The sequence below is a fragment of the Rissa tridactyla genome, chromosome 7 (genome assembly GCF_028500815.1).
Source record: "Rissa tridactyla isolate bRisTri1 chromosome 7, bRisTri1.patW.cur.20221130, whole genome shotgun sequence".
Lineage (NCBI taxonomy): Eukaryota > Metazoa > Chordata > Aves > Charadriiformes > Laridae > Rissa > Rissa tridactyla.
The window spans coordinates 32,066,907-32,088,014 of NC_071472.1; the positions used below are offsets into that span (position 1 = coordinate 32,066,907).

General features: G+C 39.3%; 1 protein-coding gene across 3 annotated transcripts in view; it reads right to left on the reverse strand.

The window, feature by feature from the left end:
* The window catches only part of BMPR2 (bone morphogenetic protein receptor type 2), a 113,847-nt gene that overhangs the window by 49,895 nt on the left and 42,844 nt on the right, over nt 1-21,108 (reverse strand). For all 3 annotated transcript variants that reach the window (XM_054208386.1, XM_054208385.1, XM_054208387.1), the window contains exons 2-3: nt 7,397-7,570; nt 5,500-5,679 (exon numbers count right to left, since the gene is read on the reverse strand). In XM_054208386.1, coding sequence (XP_054064361.1) covers nt 5,500-5,679; nt 7,397-7,570 — 354 coding nt within the window. The remainder of the gene's footprint in view (nt 1-5,499; nt 5,680-7,396; nt 7,571-21,108) is intronic.

The following is a 21,108-nucleotide window of genomic DNA, read 5'->3' on the forward strand; positions in this document are numbered from 1 at the left end:
TCTTCATTTTCTACAGTGCCCTAAAATAACTTCCTGAGAGGCACAGTATCATCCTCTTGCACCAAACACTTAGCTGTCTCAAAGTAAACTTTATTTTTTTAAGAGATATTAGGGCCCTTAATTACTGTCTTACTATTTTCTCCCCTGCCTTATACTATAGTGAAGGTACATTAACGACATATAATGCCTTATCTCTTCGCTGAAGGGAAGATGTGCCCAACTGACTCCCTTATCATTTCAAGGGTGCAAGTCCTAATCCTCATGCGGATCAGTCCCGCCTCCATCTTTCAAGACAGAAGATCTGCCACCTTGCAAAGGTTTGTAATTTCCCCTTTGCTATACATCCAAATCAGCTGGATGCTATACATCCAAATGACCTAAAGCACAGGTAAGGGAAGATGCTTATTTACAGAGCGTTTCCTTAGATTAGGCAGATCAGAAGTGAAAGACCAGCTCTAACACGGGCTATGAACTCAGCTGATCAGGTACGGCAAGCAGAGCCCAGCTGAAGTAAATGCATTTCAATGATAAATTAATATCGGATGCTGCTCTCCGGAAAAAAGCAGTTCAAAATAACAACTGAGAGTGAGCAGGGTTACAACTTTCCAAAATTAGCCTGACATGATCTAATTGAACGTCAGTGAGAGTTAGATTGGGCCATGTGCCCACAACAACACGAGTCTAACTGCTGCCTCTCAAAAGCAATAGTAAAATGACAATTGTCTATTACTACTAATCTGACCCAGCCACATGCATTAATAATTACTTTTTTTTTTTTAAGGTAGCTTTCCTCAAAATTTCCACAGAATTCTGTGAGCACTTAAAGACAGACTTTTATATCTGTATTTTATATACGTAGCAAGGCTGGCAAAGAAAGGCCGGGATGATACACTGAAAGATAAACGTCTAATAAGATAAAAACGTCTATCTGTTTTAGAATAAAGAAATACCAACTTCCTTCACTGTTTGAAGCAGTTTCTTTATATCCAAATCTCAGTGCTCTTATTTAATATACTGTTCTAAATCCTTTAAAAATTGCAGCCACCATTTGTTTCTTTGAGGAGAAAACCCTACATCATTTCAACAATAACATGTACCAGTAACGCGCAACTGTTGCTGCCAGGTATTTTTTTTTTCATATATCATGAGAATACATCATCTGTCATACAAAAAATATACTCTTAACACTCAGTTGCTGCAAGATTAATTTATTTGCAGCGCCAGGAATGCAGCCTTGAGGAAAAAAAAATAATTTCAACAAAACCATTTTCTTTCATCTTGATGTTATTTTAACGTGAATGTTTCATTACAGTAATATATCTATGACCAATGAATGAGATCATTTACCTCTTTAGCTACTTAAATTCTATTTAAATGGCCATTATGAATGATTATAGAACTAATGAATTTGTCTTCAAAACAGTCTCAGAATTTAGGAAGCATTCTGTAGACATAAGAGGCAGATATTTAACAATTCTCAAACTAAACATTTGACAAAGCTGATAGAGTAAATGCACATCTCAAAACATTTACCCAGGCAGCCAATGTTGGCCCTTTTTAGGTCGGGTTAATGGGTATATACACATACTGGCTGAAGGTAAGATGGTTTGGGGTTTTTTTGACAATTGTTTGTGAAAATAGAAGATGGAAGAATAATGAGTCTATCCATGAGTGATTTGGCAAAGCATAAAAAAAAGTCTGTTTTTCCCCAAAAGCACAAGCTTAGGTTGAGGATGAGAGGTTGTTTTTGAACTTCTGCATTTCAGTAGCTGCAAACTCCACAGGCAAATCCTAAGGTCTGAAATAAACACCCTTCTCCAGCCTCTGCTTCTCCTGGCATCAGGGAACAGCTATCTGAATCTTTGCATTTTTAATACCTCCAGACTACGCCCCATCCTATAGCATTTGCAAAATTCTAGCTGGAGGGACTAGCAACCAACAACTACTCAAATCTGCCTGGATTATTTTTAAGATAGAAGAGAAGAATATTATGACTATTCCGCTGTACGATTGTTTTGAATTACCAGCTGCAGTAAAAAGCAGTAAGGATTAAATTTAAGGCTTCAAGAACCTATTTGTCCTTAATCTTATTTCACATTTTTGTAAGTTTTGTTACAAGATAGTATGGATTTCTTACATTTATGCCCTGACCAAATATGAACTAAAAAAAAAAAAAAGTATTCCATTCTACACAGCTATGGTTGTAGGATAAACATGTTTTGACACCCTAAAAGACAACAATTACATAAAAATTGTTACATTTAAGAGAATTTCTGTATTTTACAACAACGATTTTGTTGTATCTAAGATGTACTGAGATCTTAATTAACTTACTTGTAGCCTTGAATAATTTGTAGTCTAGCTACATCTTTCAATACACCACTGTTAACTGTCCTACAAAAAATTGTAACAAAAAGATCATATAAAGTAATTTTTTAATTCCTCCATTATTTTTCTGGATGGATTTAGCTCAAGAACCTAACGATATTCTGCTGTTTCCACAGATCCTTCATATAGCTGGAAGGAAATATTTTTAAAAGAACACCTACAATTTTTCTTAATAATTAAGTTTTAAATTGACTTGGTTCATCAGTAGCGTTTTCAGGTTCTGTTAGTTTTTAAATTACAGCTGAATTTCCACTCATTATTCCAGGAACTTTTTATTTGGGGTGATTTTTCTGGAAACCAGCAGAAAAACATTTACAAATACTTAGTTAACTGTTGGCTTACCTCAACAGGCTTCACGTAATTAACCATACGCTAGTCACATCTGCTTTGAAATTTACAGGATCATAAATAGAGTTCTAGGAGGCCATAGACCCTACTTTCTGTCATTCAAGAACTGTTTGATGTACAACATTTTTAATGCCTTATCAAAAACATAGATGAAATAGTGCTCTTACAGTTCACGGGCTATACGGAAAGAACCTTCTGCAGAAGATTTCCCACATGACTGTGACCTGTTCGATTTCATAATCTAAAAGGTACAGTAATATACACAGAATCACAGAATGGTTCGGGTTGGAAGGGACCTTAAAGATCATCCAGTTCCAGCCCCCCTGCCCTGGGCAGGGACACCTCCCACTAGACCAGGCTGCTCAAAGCCCCATCCAGCCTGGCCTTGAACACCTCCAGGGATGGGGCATCCACAACTTCCCTGGGCAACCTGTTCCAGTGCCTCACCACCCTCACAGTAAAGAATTTCTTCCTAATATCTAATCTAAATCTCCCCTCTTTCAGTTTAAAACCGTCACCCCTACATAGTAACAGTCTGTGCAGCTGAGCATACTACTGTCCTTAAACCGTTCTGACAACTTTAATAGAAAGGCTGGAAGAGCGCCCAAGTAAGGTATTGAGTAGGTAATTCAAAGCTTCCCAACAGTTTCATAAAAACTGAACTTTGACAAAGCAAGAATTCTGTCCTCAATGTTGAGGTGGCAAAACTAAATCTTACAGCATCAAAATGGATTCCAGAAGGAGTCGAGAGGGCTGGGAAAGGGACCGTGGAGATTCCAGTGCCTGGAACAGGGGTCAGTAATGTTGCAGGGTCCGTGTGCCGCAGCCTCCCTCTTTTTTCACCCTTCCAGCTTCCTCAAACGACCTCTACCTCCGCAGTGCTGTGGGTGTACAGGATTTACACTGCCGGGAGCAGCCCCATCGCTGTCGGATGCAGCGGCAGAGCTTTACAAATAAAACACCAGAGTGGCAAATGAGGCCACCCTTGCTGCTGGAATGGACAATCTCCATCTCCTAACTTCATCAAAGCAGACAGACAACTGTGCTAGGCAGCAACCTACTTTGCTTATGCTTATGCCTAAAGCCAAATTTGCGTATTATGAAAATGGAAGATGACACAGTAACACAAAACAGTTTGAGTCAGTAGAAATGTATGCTGCAGCACTCAATTACTGGGTGAATTAAGGACTGTGTTACAAATTCAATTTTTTTTTTCCTCCTCACTTTGCAAGTCAAGCTAGATCTTTCAGTATTAAAAATCTCACTTAAAAAAAATATTTGAAGATCTTATCACCCAATAACTGAATTAATTCAGCTTGTAATTTCTACCCTTGGAGAAGCACGGGCACAGGCAATTTTGTAGGAACCCTGTCTTCCTATTTTGGGAGGACAGAAAGGGACAAGGAATTACTTTTACACCTTTTTCAGCCCCCCGTGTCAAAAGCCGCTGTACAGTACTAACTCCAGTCACATTTGGGGAGCCCCCAATCAGATGACTATTACCAGAGTCAAGTAGAGTCTGTTCAGCATTGCTCAGTGCTAAACTCAAACACTGACTCCAAATGGCGATTGTTTCCTGGTTCTACAAATAGTATTATCAGCCAAAAGGCACCACGTCTTATCAAATTTCTTTATCCATTTATATCATATGCACTTTCCCAGTAAAAATCTCCTTTTTTTTTTTAGCATGGCAAGCCCTCATTTTGACCAAAATTGCTTACAAAGCCTCCATCCTTCAGCTACTTTTGAAAGTATCAGTATCTTCACTATCTTAGAGTTTAAGTTAATTCAAATATTATCATTCCTAAACACAAACTATTCTTTTTGCATTCCATAGCTGTAAATACTATCCAATTAAATACATCTTCATTTCACAAATGAAAAAAAATAAAAATCACTTGACATTGATAAAAGACTCTTGACATACAGAAACAGTTATACCGCCATTTACATACGTGCCTCTATTCAATTTCTCTTTCACAATTCTTATTTAGAAAATGCTATCCAAATGTTTAGATTAGGCCACTAACTCAGCTTCTTTACAGGTTCTTAATTCTTAGAAACAGCATAACAGTGTGTCTGCTTCCAATATTACTTCTGTAATAGGAGGTTAAGGGGTCTGATCCCTTGATTTGCATCCATATGCTATGTTGATTTTAGAATAAATAACAGATAATCTAATCTGGAAAAAAACTACATTGCTCAAACTAGTACTCTTTGAAAGTTATGCCAAAGTTAATCTCTACCAGAGATATGCAAAAGAAAGAAGCCAGATTTCAAAGCCTCGTAAGACTGTTGGAGAGAATCTCAACAGCCTGATATAAGACCAGTTCTACCGCTCAAAGCTATCTGTGAGCCATGACTGAATAGACAGGCCAGATTTGGTACTGTAATGTTAATGAATTTACTGGCCTGTTTTTAACAGAAGTCTGAATCCTTCTGAATATCCCCACAGGCTTCTGAAGTTGTGCATCCAAATACCAAAGCACCCAAGATTAGAGACCATTTTGGAAAACATAATCTGCATTCAGCAGTTGCCTATACAAACAATTCTCTTGTAAGCATTTAACTCATTCTTTGCAGAGCACTGCGAAATATATAAATGTGATAAACTTCATATGGAAAAGCTCTGTTCTGTTTGCCACTTCTTTTGCATATAAATAGAAAGGTCACAGGTTTTGCATTTTACAGTACCATGAAAGAAGGATCTTTCTCTAAATTATTTAAGCCACGAAATGACAGAGATGGAAACGTCTGACTTACTGTAAGGTGTTGTATCAGTAGGATCAGGAGGTGGAAAATTTTCTGTGAAGTTGACATTACACAAGTCCGTACTACAGCAGCAGAAGCGATATGTTCCATTCTGAATCAAGGAAGGGGTGGTTGTAACTATACACTCCTCAAAATGACACTCTTGGGGGTCTCCTATATGAGACCAGCAACCTGTAAAGAGATGAATTACAGAACTCTTTTTAAAGGAGGCATACAATAAATTGTTACGTGGACAATTAAACACACCTATAGAAATCCATATATTACATAACTAAATCTTACAGAGTGGGGTGAAAACAGCTATCATAATTTGCTTGTCTGAATCACTACCACCTTTTAAACCAAAAACTGAAGAGTTTCTTTCAGAATTTACCACAGCTGAGGAGAAGACATATAGGTGGTGATAAAGACCAACGTCAGAGGCATCCAGCTGTCAACCTCAATATGACAAAACCTGAATTCTCGAGCCTTCTACGCAGAAGTATGCTTAGAATGCAATTCCCCATTTCTCTGATACCACAGACAATATTAGCACCCTCTGGCCCACAGTTGAGATGAAATTGTGACCTAGTCCCCTCCTTAGAGCGAGGCCACAAGACTGCATCTATAGTTTCATGCTTCTTGCATAACTTCTAAAAATTCTGTCCTTCCTCATTATCAACATCACCGGACTCTTCTACACTATCACAACTTATTTCTTGGTTAATGCAGGCTCCTCCTCCCTGCAGCAAGTGTTCCTTCCCAAGTGTGCTCAATGGCAGTTTATGCAGAAACGCCTGGAAGGGAAAGAGGCAGCGTAGGGGCAGAGGTGAGCAGCCAGACTGCTTCTTCCAGCAGATTACCAGATCAAACAACAACATTCGCGTACAACTGCACAGGATGTTTGTAAACACAAACATTTTCTTTCAGCCTTCTACTACGTTAACTTGTACCCAAGTAACCCAGAGCGAAGTCACAACATGTCTCCGGCCACTGCAAGACCCTTCACCCCTCCCTACCATCACTCTCCCTGCAGAATAGCAGCGATCAACAGTTAGTGATACGTGACAATTTTGTGCTATAGTCGCAATTTCCTTTGTAAACAAACATCCAATCAATATGAAGATACATTTTTACTTAATGAAACACTTACTTTCAAATATAACATTACATCAATACATATATTGAGATATATTCAAGGATTCCTCTGGACACCCTAAGCTACAAGCAATTTAAGCATTTTTTCCTTCAACTGTGCATTGATCTCTTTGATCAATGATTAGGGGACTGGAACACCTCTCTTAGGAAGAATGGCCGAGGAACTTGGGTCTTCTCAGTCTGGAAAAAAGATGGCTGAGGGGGGATCTTATCAACGCTTACAAATACTTAAAGGGTGGGTGTCAGGAGGATGGGGCCAGGCTCTTTTCAGTGGTGACCAGCGACAGGACAAGAGGTAGTGGGCACAAACTTAAGCATAGGAAGTTCCACCTAAACATGAGGAGGAACTTCTTTACCCTGAGGGTGGCAGAGCACTGGAAGAGGCTGCCCAGAGAGGTGGTGGACTCTCCGTCTCTGGAGACATTCAAAACCTGCCTGGACGCGTTCCTGTGCAACCTGCTCTGGGTGACCCTGCTCTGGCAGGGGGCTTGGACTAGATGATCTCCAGAGATCATCATTCCAACCCCTACCATTCTGGGATTCTTTAGTCTCGTTTAGACATTATTTATTTCAAACGAACATTCTGTTCATATTTAAAATTGCTAAATGGGAAGTTTGAAATCATGCTTTTGTACAATGCACAAACAAAACGTCCGGCTTTGCAGCTGTGTATCTTCGTACCGGCCGGTTAGATCACAAAAAAGTGAAACCAGTAGCAAAACGACTGCACTTACACCAAAATGTTACATACCTTGTTTTACAAGATGTATGTCTCCTTCTCGTGTTTTTTCCCAAAGTCCATAGCAGGTACTACCTTTCATGCACAAAATGGTGCCATTCTCCTGGGAGATTCGGCTCTCACTGATTCCATGGTCCTGCTGATATGGGTCCTTAAATGCACATAGCCGCTCCTCACTCTGCGCAGCTTTAGACAAAGAAAGGAAAAGAAATATTTTTTGTCAGTGATTTTATGCATAAAACGTTAACTTTAATAAAAGGATGATTAAGGTCTTCTGGAAACCTACATTCAAAACCATCCTGAATTATACATATCCATTCTTCCAACAGTCAGAAATAAAAATTAGGTCTATCCCAAAGTTACTTTCATAAAGAGGGCAGAAAAAACTCAGCAGATGTTTCAAAATGAACGTGCAAATGTTTGAAGTTCACAGGTGCTGAATAAAAATTACATTGCACAGTCTGCATCATTTGTCCTCAAGTGTAAGTTACACAACTGTTAGCTGGTTTCTTCAGCAACCGCATGCGTTACTTAATTGTTTCCAGATCCTAAACCAAGATGATCTTTTTCAGACTGACATCCCACCCAGTGCCTACTTAATTTAGAGGGCTTTTTGCACTCTTTCTATTGACCCATCTCTTTTTTTCTACGTTATCCAGCCATTGCACTGACATTTACTTCTTTTTGCTCAGCAACCTACAAGTTTGGGCTCTTTCACACAACTGCACCAATGACCACCAACAGAAATACTAACAGCAGAGTAAAACCCATACGACTGACCAGCAGCTCTGGGAAAACACTGTCTGTAAAAAAGAGCAATGTTGCCTGTAAAGTCTCCCTGTGGAATGTCCAGCAGGAACATTGTAAAGCATACAAAGAGAGCACAAAAATAAATAACCATGATTGCCTGAAAAATCTTCCGAGATTTTTTAGTAAAACAAAACCAAAACCACCCACACTGATTTTTACAAGAATATTTAATCAACAAACTTTAAAAATTTAATACCTTAAGAGAACTCATATGTTTTACAAACAAAAAAGCGGTAATCATATGGGTATCACCTCAATGAAAGGAATCAACCATGCTGATATGCCTCTGTTATCTTTTCTTTATGAAGAGTAAACACATTCGAACAGTAAGTTCTTCAGAAAACCATCAAGTCCAAGATGAATAAATCCTACATTTGTAGTGACTATGATATTTAGAATATATTCATTCTTCCCTTGAATGGTTTTATAAAATGCTTGGAAAGCTAGGTGTGTAATTACAAGGCACTGAAGTATTACCCAGTCGTACACCTCAGCAAAGGTCCAATTGCAGTGAGAATTGGTACTACCTATCTCCACAGCTAGATTTTATCCAGCTCTTTAATTCCCATGGAAGCATCAGTAGCAAAAAAATGCAAGGTGGAACAGATTGGTCTCTTGGGAAATCAGATTTTGAACTTAAAAAAAAAATTATAGCATATGTAATTGCAAATTATTAAAGGTACTGTATAAAATATCTGCTCACCAAGGATTTATTTATTTGATCATTCTGCAGCACTGGCCCCTAGAAAGCCATGTTTCAGCAAGGCAGACTTCCTGCAAAAATGCTGTTTCGTTGTGTCACCAGCGCAGATGATTGGGTAACAGAAAGACAAACCAAGAGATTCAGATACATGTCTCACTTCCAAGGCCGTTATTGTTCATTAAGGAGTCAAAATTCTAAATTCTCTTATGCTGAAACCACCATAAATAGCTGCACCCTTCAGAAAGGCAGTCTGGCAGTGATTCCCAGTTTATTCTGTGGCAGCAGTAATTAAAACAGCACAACTTAGCTTATTTTTTAGTGGTTAGTAGGGCGTGTACCCTCAGTTGAGCTGCATGTCAGCTCAGTGGTGGTAAAACTCTCAGCTGAGGAGACAGGAACTTCTTAAGCCACCATAATTCAATCACTTGCAGCTCCACGTACTCCAATAACCCGGCCGGCAGTCCATGCTACTCACCCACCTCTCCGTACTCCGGTCAGTGTACAATTAACACTTTACACCCAGAACTCCAGTTTTGAAGTGATAAATACATTTATTATAAAGCAGTGGCTTGATATTCAGAAACTCAATTGCCTAAATTTCATATAGATTTTTTTTTCCTTCTAAATGAGTAGAGTCAGTGGAGTTACCGAGGACAAAAAGGTCACACATTAACAGCTAGCATATGCTGCCTCAAGCAGTACTTGCCAGTCGCACGTAGTAGTTTTATTCTCAGGAACAGCTGAGTATGCCAGGCGTGAAGCATCTGTCCTGCATTCTCTGCTCCATGACATGGCACTGGCCAAGAAACAACGTATGAAAGGCCAGTACTCCACCGCCATGCGAGAACTGGAGCTGACTAACTTTTTGAAAATCGAAAGGAGAAAAAATTATCACGGAACTGTAATTTAAGAGAGAACAGGACAGAATCATACGGCCTTGTGAAATATGACATATCTGCTCCCAGGGACACTACGAAGGTTTTTAAAATCAGTTGCACGTGCTAGCTGAGTGGGACTAAGGTCATCTGAGATGTTGGTTGTTCACAGAATGCTCAAATTGTTGCAAGATAAGCCCTTTCATAATTTGCATTTTTTGTGAAAAATAAATTAAAGAACAGAATTTATAGAACAGCCACATAGATTTGGTTTCCTTATCAAAAACCCATGGTCAAAAAGGAAAAAAGAAGTAATTCCAGGAAAGTGCACTTTCATAATACCTCAACAGCTTTAAAAAAAAATAAAAAAATAAAAAAAAAAATCTTTTAACCTCTGAACTAATGGAAGAAAAAGAAAAAAACAACTTTTGGTTTTGCTTTCTACTCAGAAATATAGTTACATGTACCATATCTGTGCTCCAGAGACACAGCGTTAACTGCCCACTTCTCTAGTCTCTTCACCTTTCTATAAATGTCTTAGGATCAAGGTTGAGAAGCAAGAACGTGCAGAAGATACTTGAAAAAAGTAAAGTTGTTAACCACCGTGCTAGAAGCTGTGCAACCATACACTACAGAAAATAAAAGTTGCTACCAAAGGCTTTTCTGATTTAAAAGAAAAAAACAACACATATTTCCCTATAAGAATACCTGTGGAAGGGACGAAGGGGCAAGAATAAGGAAGTACAAAATCCGCTGCTAGCAACCTGAGTGTCTATCAGTTTTCTAGCAAACTAATAAAAATGCAAGTTAACTTGCCACAATTTAATGTCAGATGATCTCAGTGGGAAACTTTTCCAACAAAAAATAAAGGTTACTCACCCAACAACTAGAGTTTTCATGCTGATCACTGCACATTCCTGCTTCGATTATAACTTAGAGTAGCACAGCCCCTGTGGGAGCAGTACCCACTGCAATACTCTGCTGACCCCTGCCCCTTCCCTGATGGCATGGAACATCTGGAGAACAGGGGACATATAACAAAAGCTACTTTATTTTTCTCTGTGGCCTCTGTGGGTTCATTGTTGAAGCTGTAATGCCGAAGAAAATTGGGCAGGGCATTCGGATGTCCAGAAACCGTCTTGAAGAACACAGAATAGATGAGCCGCTTCAATTTCTTTGCATGATTTCGGCACATTCCTGCTCTGGGAATTTGGCAGTAAGGTTTTCTTCTTTCAGGCAGTGGAAACCAGTCAGTTCCAAAAACTTTTAATACTGAAATATTTTTAAGGCCTTGAAAGCAACCTCCAGCCTAGATGAGCATGCCTAAACCTTCCCCAAAATAAATTGAGATACTACTACAAAAAACACACAGAAGTATTGGGGTGCTTGTTCTAAACTTCACCTATTTCAACAGAAATCTTACCCTTCTTTGTAAAAATACTGTTCCTCATGGATGACCTTTTAATGTCAGTTTTTAGTTATCACGGGAGCCAACAGCAATGCATGGTGCATTCAGAGCTGAGACACACCTACCTGTCCCTTAGGAGCTCTGCTCCTGCAATGTGAAAGGGCAGCCACCAACATTCTCTATAGCAGCTTAGCTGGAAACCATTCCAATGTTGCTTCTTCCAAAACACCATCCTTGGAGATATTCAAAAGCTATCTGGACATGGTCCTGGGCAACCGGCTGTAGGTGACCCTGCCTGAGCATGGATTTGGACAAGATGACCTCCAGAGGTCCCTCCCAACCTCAACTATTCTGTGATTCTTGCAGGACACAGGTCTCAAGGTACTCAATGTGTAGTGACCAGACAGAAAAATGATACTTCTCAGCTGGGCTACCTGCTACTTTTTGTCTCCAAGTCAGGTGAAATGGTAGGGTAAGAGTAGAACTACTGGATTCCCTTGTTTGTCTTCAGTGCAAATAGATCTAAACCCAAGGAAATACCTTAACTTTAAGATTTTTATTAGATAACAAGAGCAATTAAAATAAACAACTTATCCTTCGAAGACCGAGGATCTTGAATTGATCCAATTGATGTATCTAGTTCATTTGCTACCTGTGTCAGAAAAATGAAGGGCAAAGCCCCTGCAGACAGAGGTGCTCACCAGATATTAAGGACCCATGAAGAGTTCACTGTGCGGCGCTCCTTCCCTTCCAGATTTCACAGGCCTGAGATGCACCAGCAGTGTATGCTCCAATCGGCAAAATGCAGAAGCCATTTACAGATCGAGCTATACAGTATATTTGCCCACCCATGAAATGTCCCAGCAAACAAACAAAACCAAGACCTGGCACCACAGTAAGTGGCAGCAGAGGTTTGACAGGACACCTGCTGCATGGCTGAAGTCATCCCTCAGAGCCCAGCTCTTACTAAAAGATTTCATGTTGTTTCAACTCTTTTACAGGCCCTTTCAAGCTTTCCATCTCATTATTCCTACACAAGTTAAGCATCACCAAAATAACTGCAGTAAAAATCATTAAAGTTAAATTGGATTGCAGTTTCTCTATAAATGTGTAAGTCTATAATAACTCTTTCATCATTAGGTCTAAAGCACAACAAAAAACTGCCACGCGTGCATGTTCAATTATAAAAAACAAAGATTATAAATCTACTGAATCTACTGAATTCTTTTTTTGGCCGGGGAGTGGGGAGGATGGGGGGGGGGGGTGTTGGACACCTCTGGAGAGTTCACTGTACTTAAACACAATTTAATTAATTTAATTAAATCAGTTAAGTGACAAAAGTGTAATTTTAGAAATATGGAAATTATGACTACAAAAAGAAGAAAGTCACATAAAAGGCTACGTCCAAAACTGGAAATCAATTTATTATTTCTTTCACGATATAGAAGAATTAAGAGAAGGACTTTTGGTACTTTCATTATCTTTATAAGGTAAATTTCATAGTAAACTATATTTGTTCATCACATAGAACTCATTATACATCCAGGTCTTTTCTAATTCACCTTTAATAGAAGACTTTGAGAGACATTTTGAAACAAATAAATGGCAATTGAATGCTTACATGTCATATGCCACTGAAAAATTTGCTACTACAGACAACTGTAGTAGTAACAGATAGGCTGACATTGAAAAGGACAAAAAGTGAAACCTGAACAACAAATTGTGAAGAATTTATAATGAAATGCCTATTTTCCATTCCTCTTGAACTTGTGCACCAGACAAACAATGTCAAAATAATTCAATAAAAATAATAAAATAAACTCAAACTTCTGTTCTCTCATCCAGCAAAGATTTCCAACACAGACAAGAAGGAAAGGCACCATTCCCAGAAGTTCTACCAAGGGAAAAACCAGTGAGAGTGGGGCAAGCTCTCCACTTCCCTATCATAAACCAGAAAAAAACACCAAAATTTTCTGTTGCTTTCCAGCTCATTTTACATCTATATTTATAAAAAAAATACACTTTGCTCTTCAGTTTCAAAATAGGCTTAACACATGAGCAGCACTACAATTGAGTATGGGTGCTTCAAGAAGTAATCTAAGAAACATTAAATGTTCTTAGTTTTCCTGCTTGGCTGCCATTAGTGATGTGTCTGATCATCACGCACACATTAAGAGACCTAACTTGAAGCAGACTGTGAAACCTTATTGTCATATTCCGAAAAGAGAATGGGGAAACAGACTACATTAAATTACTTTCCTGAAATCATAAAGGAACTGGGAATTGCCCATAGTTTCCGAAGTCCATCCTGTGGCTCACTCTTACTGCCACGGTGCTCCGAAGGGCATAGAGTTCGTCCCCATGCCACTACACAGCCTCAAGAAAAAGCACCAGGGCTTCAGGAATTTCCTTTTGGCATATGGCTCAGGTTTTAATACGATTACAATCTTAGTGTTTATCAGTTTTTCTGTCAACAACAAAAGAAAACCTGATAAAACAAGTTATTATAGGAAAAATACTATACTGATGTTTTCAATTTTCTCCCTGTCACCGTAGCTATTTCCAACTGCTCAGGAACAGAGAAGTGATTCACACAAATACGTGAATTCTGGATGTCTGTAGTGGTTTGCTACAAAAACACACCGAAATATGTTTACTATTTGAGTATTTGCCTTCCTTCACTGCTAAAGATATTTCTGGACAGCAAAGATCAAAAGAAAATTACAAGTGTATCTACTGTGTCTGAAATCTTGCGTGCTCTGAATACACGATCCACGCCTACTAGGATGAGTTTAAACAAATGAATACGCTGTTACTGCTTTTAATATACTAATTCTTGCGCGATCATTTTGTGTTCTAGGAAAACATAATTACTGAAAACAATTACAACAGAAATACCAAAAGTTACAGGAATCCAACTGCAAATCCTTAGAACATGAGTCATGTTTTCATTAATAGCATAGGAAGTCAGTTCCATTAGTACTTAATCGACACTTCCTGACCTTACATCTATTCAATGCAGTACATGGAATTTGCATCAAATGCAAAGGGAGGGGGAAAGGAAGGAAAAAGGACTCAAATATTACTCAAATGCTACAAAGGATTATTCTACTCCATGTTCTAGTTGTCAGGATTAAAAATAAATCCATAAACAAAGATCTGTCACTTTACAATTAAAGCCAGGTAATACATTTCGTGACAGAGCAGTCACGAATAAAAGAATCTCAGATAACAGCCAGAAGACAAACTTGCTTGTAATGTACAAGAACAGACTTGCTAGCATCACAGACCACATACATGGGTACCATGTTGGTAATTACGTCTAGCTGCCTTCATGACCACATCGGTGAAGACTTGAAAAAAGACAAAAAATGAAAAAGGTTTCTGAGCATTTGTTTGCCTGCAATGAGATTTCTTTAAATACAGGTCACCATACATTCAACCAGGAACCTCGTTAGGCTGCAACAGATTTTTTTAAAAGATTGAGGTTTGGTTTTTTTCTGTTACTTGTCCTTTGAATTAGTGAGATTTTCATCAGAACAGCCATAGACACAAAACCTGTTTTCTTTTGGCCCTGTCAGCTCTCTATGGAGTTCTTTCATTTACACAATATGGGGAAACATCATCGCCCTCGAGGCAAGGTTATGAGATAGCACGCGTCTTCATAATGCAAACTACTAAAAGGAGGGCGAATAAAGCAATGTACATCAGGAGGCTCCTTTTGAGTATATCCTTTCAACTACTGATAGCTGAATCCTGGTATGATATACAGAGAAACAGAATCTTGAAGAAACCATCACTTAGCAAGCACTCTATTGCTGTTTTTTTCATCTTTTTCTCCTCAGAGGTTTTAATTACAAATAGTTCTAAATGTGTATACTTATATAAAAATATATCACAAGCAGACATCTTTTGCAAGAAGTCATTCTTCTACAGACAGACCATCCTTAATAGTAACTTAAGAGTGGAAAGAAAAAAGCTAAACTGCTGGTAATCTGCCACGTATTTACACTTGCAGTACTCTGCTTTGCAGCGTGTTTGACCAGGTGGTCAGGAAGAGAAATAAATTGTGCGCTTAAGGATCGGGCATGAGAGCATGGAGGTCTAAACCAACCAGAAACGGCCCAGGGACTTTTTAAGCAAGAGGTCAGGAGCAGCACAGGGCAACACGCAGGCTGGGCAGACAGCACAGCCTGTTGCTTCGCAGCAAAATTCTGTGCTGGAAGTCCTCCAGGTGGGCTCCACAAACGCAAACACTAGATTAATATTTTAAAGACACAAATAAGAAAGAATGGAAATTTGCACCAGAGAATACACTAGGAACTTCCAGGAGGGAGGCAGGAAAGCAAAATACTTCAGAAATTTACATCTGTGGTCATAAGCTTTCCCCTCCTAACAAAAAGAGAGGAAATAAATATCACGATCATTAAAGCTCCTCCTATAAGGAGGACATATTACGTGCATGTATAATATGCCCTTGTTGATGAAAAGGCCAACGGAATTCTGGGCTGCATAGGGAAGAGTGTGGCCAGCAAGGTCAAGGGAGGTCATCCTCCCCCTCTACTCTGCACTGGTGAGGCCACAACTGGAATACTGTGTCCAGTTCCGGGCTCCCCAGTTCAAGAGGGACAGGGAACTACTGAAGAGAGTCCAGCGAAGGGCAACTAAGATGACTGAGGGACTGGAGCATCTCCCTTATGAGGAAAGGCCGGGAGAGCTGGGACTCTTTAGCCTGGAGAAGAGAAGGCTGAGGGGAGACCTTATTATGGCATACAAGTATCTAAAGGGTGGGTTGAAGGAGGATGGAGCCAGCCTCTTTTCAGTGGTTCCCACTAACAGGACGAGGGGTAACGGGCACAAGCTGGAACATAGGAAGTTCTGATCAAATATGAGAAAAAACTTCTTTACGGTGAGGGTGACAGAGCACTGGAACAGGCTGCCCAGGGAGGCTGTGGAGTCCTCTTCTCTGGAGACTTTCAAGACTCGCCTGGATGCAGTCCTGAGCGATGTGCTCTAGGCAATCCTGCTTTAGCAGGGGAGTTGGACTAGATGATCTCTAGAGGTCCCTTCCAACTCCAAAAAATTCCGTGATTTCGTGAAATACTGCAAAATATATTTTGACAATAAATCACTTCCAGTTTATGCTCAGTGTTAAAATCTGGAATAATCTGTTCACAGTACTGCATATCCTTAGCCTTCATTGACAAAAATTATTTTGGTTTTGTCTGCTTTTGCTGTGTAACATCACAGTTTCAAATGCTGGCAATTACACAGAGCCAGGCTTTGATTGAGAACTAGTGCCAAAACTAAAATGATTGCTAGTACCAATATCCTTTTCAAAGTGATTAAGTGACTGCATATGCAGATAACTAAATCATTTATGTTCATTACAGGACCCTTTTCCATTAAAATAGCAGGAGATTAGAAAATTCAAGTGTCATCTTTTCTGTACAGGGATATACTTTAGTCCTTCCTCCTCCTCAAACTAACCTTTAAGCAACCAAGTACATTTGAAATCTCTTCTCTCTCCTTACTCCCTTTCTAACAGAGTGTTACCTGCTGATAAACACTACCAGCAGCGACAGAGATGCCAACCTTTTCCTGTTGTGGATTCTTCAACAGTACTTGAGTATGTTGGTGTTTCAGCTTCATTCTGAAGTACCAGTGATATGTTAGCACTAAATGAATAAAATAGAACTGTGGCCACTGTGTTGTATCTCACATGGTGTGCACGAGGTTCACACTTCGCTTCCCACCCAGGCACTGCTGCCTTGCAGCACCGTGGTACATATCCCACGGGCTCCTCTCGGCCCCGTCTGGGATGTGCTGACCCCCTTAGCACAGCCTCGCTGCCACAGGGCCACCAAATCATGCCCTCCTTGCAGCCCACTACTGTCACATGCCTCTGCCCAGAGGCATCCACCATACCAGGAATTTCATTAGTTGGAATTAATGTAAGTAGAGAGGTACGGAATGCCCAAAAAGTAAACAGTCAACTCAAATTGTTTTGTGAAGGCCTTGTTCTCCTTTCTCCCAAATTTACTCTCAAAGGAAGTGGTACCTAAGATGAACCCAGCTTAAGCGAGAGGAGCCATGCAGAAGAGCAACAGGATAGCAGAGATTTATTGCTAGCAACTGACAAATTATGTTGTTCCCAAACACTGCCAGATTTTATGCAAAAATATCTGAGCTTACTGCCCATAAACTGTATCACTGCCTTATTTCCACAACCTTCTAAACGTTTCTGAGGACAACCAGACCACCTCGCTGTGCACACCCCATCCGAACCAGGCAATACCACAGAATCAAAATTTCATCCAACTAGTAAGAGCACAAGATACAGTGGCAAGAAAGCTAGCAACACCTGTGTTCTGGCATAAGATCTGCTGGGACAAAATTCAAGAATTTCAAGCAAATTTGAACCAATGGGATTAATACTGGTTCATGGTTTACATCAAGAGGCTGAGGCATTTTTCAGCTGATATGGGAAGAGATTCAAGCTGAGTCTGTAATGAGGATATATCTCATTGACTCAGACAGGGTCAGAGAAGAGCAAACTACAGACTAAAACCAAGCGTCCTGAAGTCTCAGCCAGAGCCCTAACAAGCTGACCTCCAACTACCTCTTACTTTGGACACTAATAGGAGCTTCCCTCACCTTACAAGATTTCCTCCAGAATGTATAAATCTAAACCAGAAAAAGAATCTACCTCCCTCAATGATTCAGCATTTTCCTCAACATTGTTTTATAGCAGTGTTCAGCTGGTACACAGTTAGAACATTTGTTTTTATTGCATAAGTCTGTCTAATTCAGCAGATTTCTTCCTTCCATCTTCTTCCCCATGCTAAATTACCATTGATTTTTAACAAGACAGAATTAAAACAAAATGTATCTAACACACAGGTAGCAGAGGAAGCTTATCGACCTGTACAATATGAAATTTCTAAATATATCACCTGTTAGTGGTGAAAAACACACTCTGGTATGTTAAAAAACAATAACATTATCTTAGTTTTAGATTATGCAGGATTGCCGACATTTTATCACACAACTCTTCACTTAAGAAACAGTTAAAGGCTTTGCAGCAAGAGATTACAGCAGGTTTTGTGGTTTTTTTAGTGTTGTAAAAATAGTAAAATGTCATGGCATTTTAGCAATCGCTTTGTTAGCTTTACAATATTTATCTTTGTCATCAGACTTCAACCTATAGCCTGCTTAGAGCCATTTCCAAAACCTTCACATTCCGTAATAAAGCAAAATCCAGACAGCATGTCCTATGTGGAAATGCAAGGGTCTAAGCGTACTCAAAAACCCTTCTGAAAAAGCTGTCAAGCTCAAATACTGGAAAGCCAAAATAAATCAGCACAAAACTTACACAATCAAACCATTAAATGCTAGAGGAGTATCAAACCATGGACTATGTTTCACTCACTTGAGGGAGAATCTAATCTACTAAACACATTAGTGGAGTACAAAGCATAAAAGCATTTACTCTTGACTCTGAATGTTTGTTTTTGGCAATAATCTTAAGAGTTCCCACAATTTTAATGAAGTTGAAGACAACGATTTTCTGTAGAGGTTCACGTGGCAGAAAGCATCCCTGTGGCTTCAAATCACATTGTGAAGTTTGCACCATCTTCTTGTCTCAAGACGAGATGATTGCTTATTTTACACCGCGAGCAAACAGGGATTCCAGGCTTTACACATAGTTAAATCAGCTCAGAAAGAATCTACTCACAGATTCATGATGTTGGGCACAAGAAAATTATACGTTTTCAACAAAAGGTATTTTGTATGCCAGCTTTAACGTACACCTTTCACTTTATTAAGTATTACTCCAACTCAAGCTAAAGCTCATTTAACCCCAGATTTCTGGAAACCACAGGGAAGGAAGTAGCTGGCTTTCACTGAGTCGACAGGATTTTGGACATCCAACTTCTCCAGGTCTCCTGGAAAAATCTCAGCCTACATTTAATCTTATGAAAGCATTAATATGTATACTACAGGATTTTAACCAACCTAGCATCGTTCTGATTTTTAAAAAAAAATATTATTCACTTCCTAAACAACTGTGTCTCCATTCAGAGAAAAATAAGTATGCTAATGTTACTGTTTAGCAATTATGTCAGAACAGAAATCATCACAGCCTTAGTCACACAATCTTTTCCAGTGGCCAGTGTCTATTCAGAGAACTGAAAATACTCAAAATCTTTATCTTTGCCCTAGACTGGAGTTCAGGGATTTTTTTCTGGGTATGAGCGTCTGGCTTCTGTTTATCTGGGCTGTCAAAGTGAAGTATCTGCATGGAATAACACAGGAAACTCTGCAGCAAAAGCACCAGTAAAGCAAACTAATGATGTGGTATTTCTCCCCCAAACTCAGATGTAACAAACTTCCCAGAGCAAAATTGATTATTTCAGCGTCTACGTTAGATCCCCTTGAAAAAAGTCTGTTACTGGATATTCCCCTAACACATGTAATATACTCACTTTTCTAGCAAGCAGGGATGCCATTTCTGCTGTGTATAATATGAAAACATTTTCTTGAAAACTCTTCAGTAGCTTCCATTTGGAAAAAGATAGTACCCGTACAGCCTGTCTTCTAGAGTGTATTACAAAAAGTCTTCCTGTAAACCTTTTTTAGAAGAAGCTTACACCACTGGCAATACGCTGAAACATTTGAAAACTAGCAACCATTCTGTGACCTGAAGCTACAACAAAATTAAGTTCCAAAATCGTAATCATGTTTTGCCCTCGGTAATATACATTATATTATCATTTGACTGACTACAGAAGCATGATCTATTTAGCTTTTAAAGTCTGAAAACAATGAGGAAGAGAAGCAAAAGGCTGAAACTAGCTTTCACCCTGAGACGCTTTATGAGCGCATCCAGCCTCTCACCTTTTCAGAATTTCTCAAAGAATATATGTTTAAGTTCAAAAACATCTCAAGTCTTTGTCTTCAAGGCATTTAGTGGTCTGCCACAGAATATCCCACAAGCCATCATCGTTTTGAGTCAAAAACACAGTCAACACGACATCTCCCTGGGCACCGTAATTCAGGCAACGCAAGGTGAAAGGCAATTCATGCAGAGAACCAGGGTTTTATCAAGGACTAGTAAGAGACTGTGGGCTGCTGCAGGAACTGGGGACCTACTTCAAACGCTCCTACTCTGTGTTCCTTAACTGAGAGAAGGTATGGAAAGAATTGTGAGCTAAAGGTATTTATGGGTGTTTGTTGAACTGGGTAAAACCAGAAAATATTGACTTTTGCTCCTGCTAGACTTCAAGGTTATCAGCCCCTTGAACAGAGGTCACTGTTCCTATATTTCTTGGTGTTACAGTGCTTAACTTGTTAGAAATTTATGGGCACAGCACTGAACTATTTAAAATCAATTCAGACATTTTCTTTATGCATTCATTCTTTCCCATTAAAATCTTTGTTGTACCAATAACAACATAATCAGCTAAGAAGGTGATACAAGCCAACTTTTGCAAACTTTGTATAGGCAGAAAAATCAGTGTCTAGTCAAGACAAGCTCTTCATTAACTTCTGGTCTCTCAACTTACACAGTTAAAAAGGATATGGTTGGTACATGCAGACAAACCCAGATCACTGAACACGCTTTAGTTTCAAGGACTGGTTTTCATGTACTGAAATACAGTATGTCACAACCAAAGAAAGAAACTTCTGGGGACCAGGAAGTAAACAAACAAAAAAAGTTTAAACAGTAGAAGATTATTTTTAATGATCTTTGTTGATGCTAATGACAGGAAATGTGGAAAGGGGCGCTCCCAAAATGCAGACACTCAAAGAAGAGACTGTCATCAACTCGCTTAACATTTTGCATTACACACCCAAGGATGATGACTACAATTATGCTCAAAAGACCATCTTAACTCCTCACCCTATGCTACACCCCAGATAT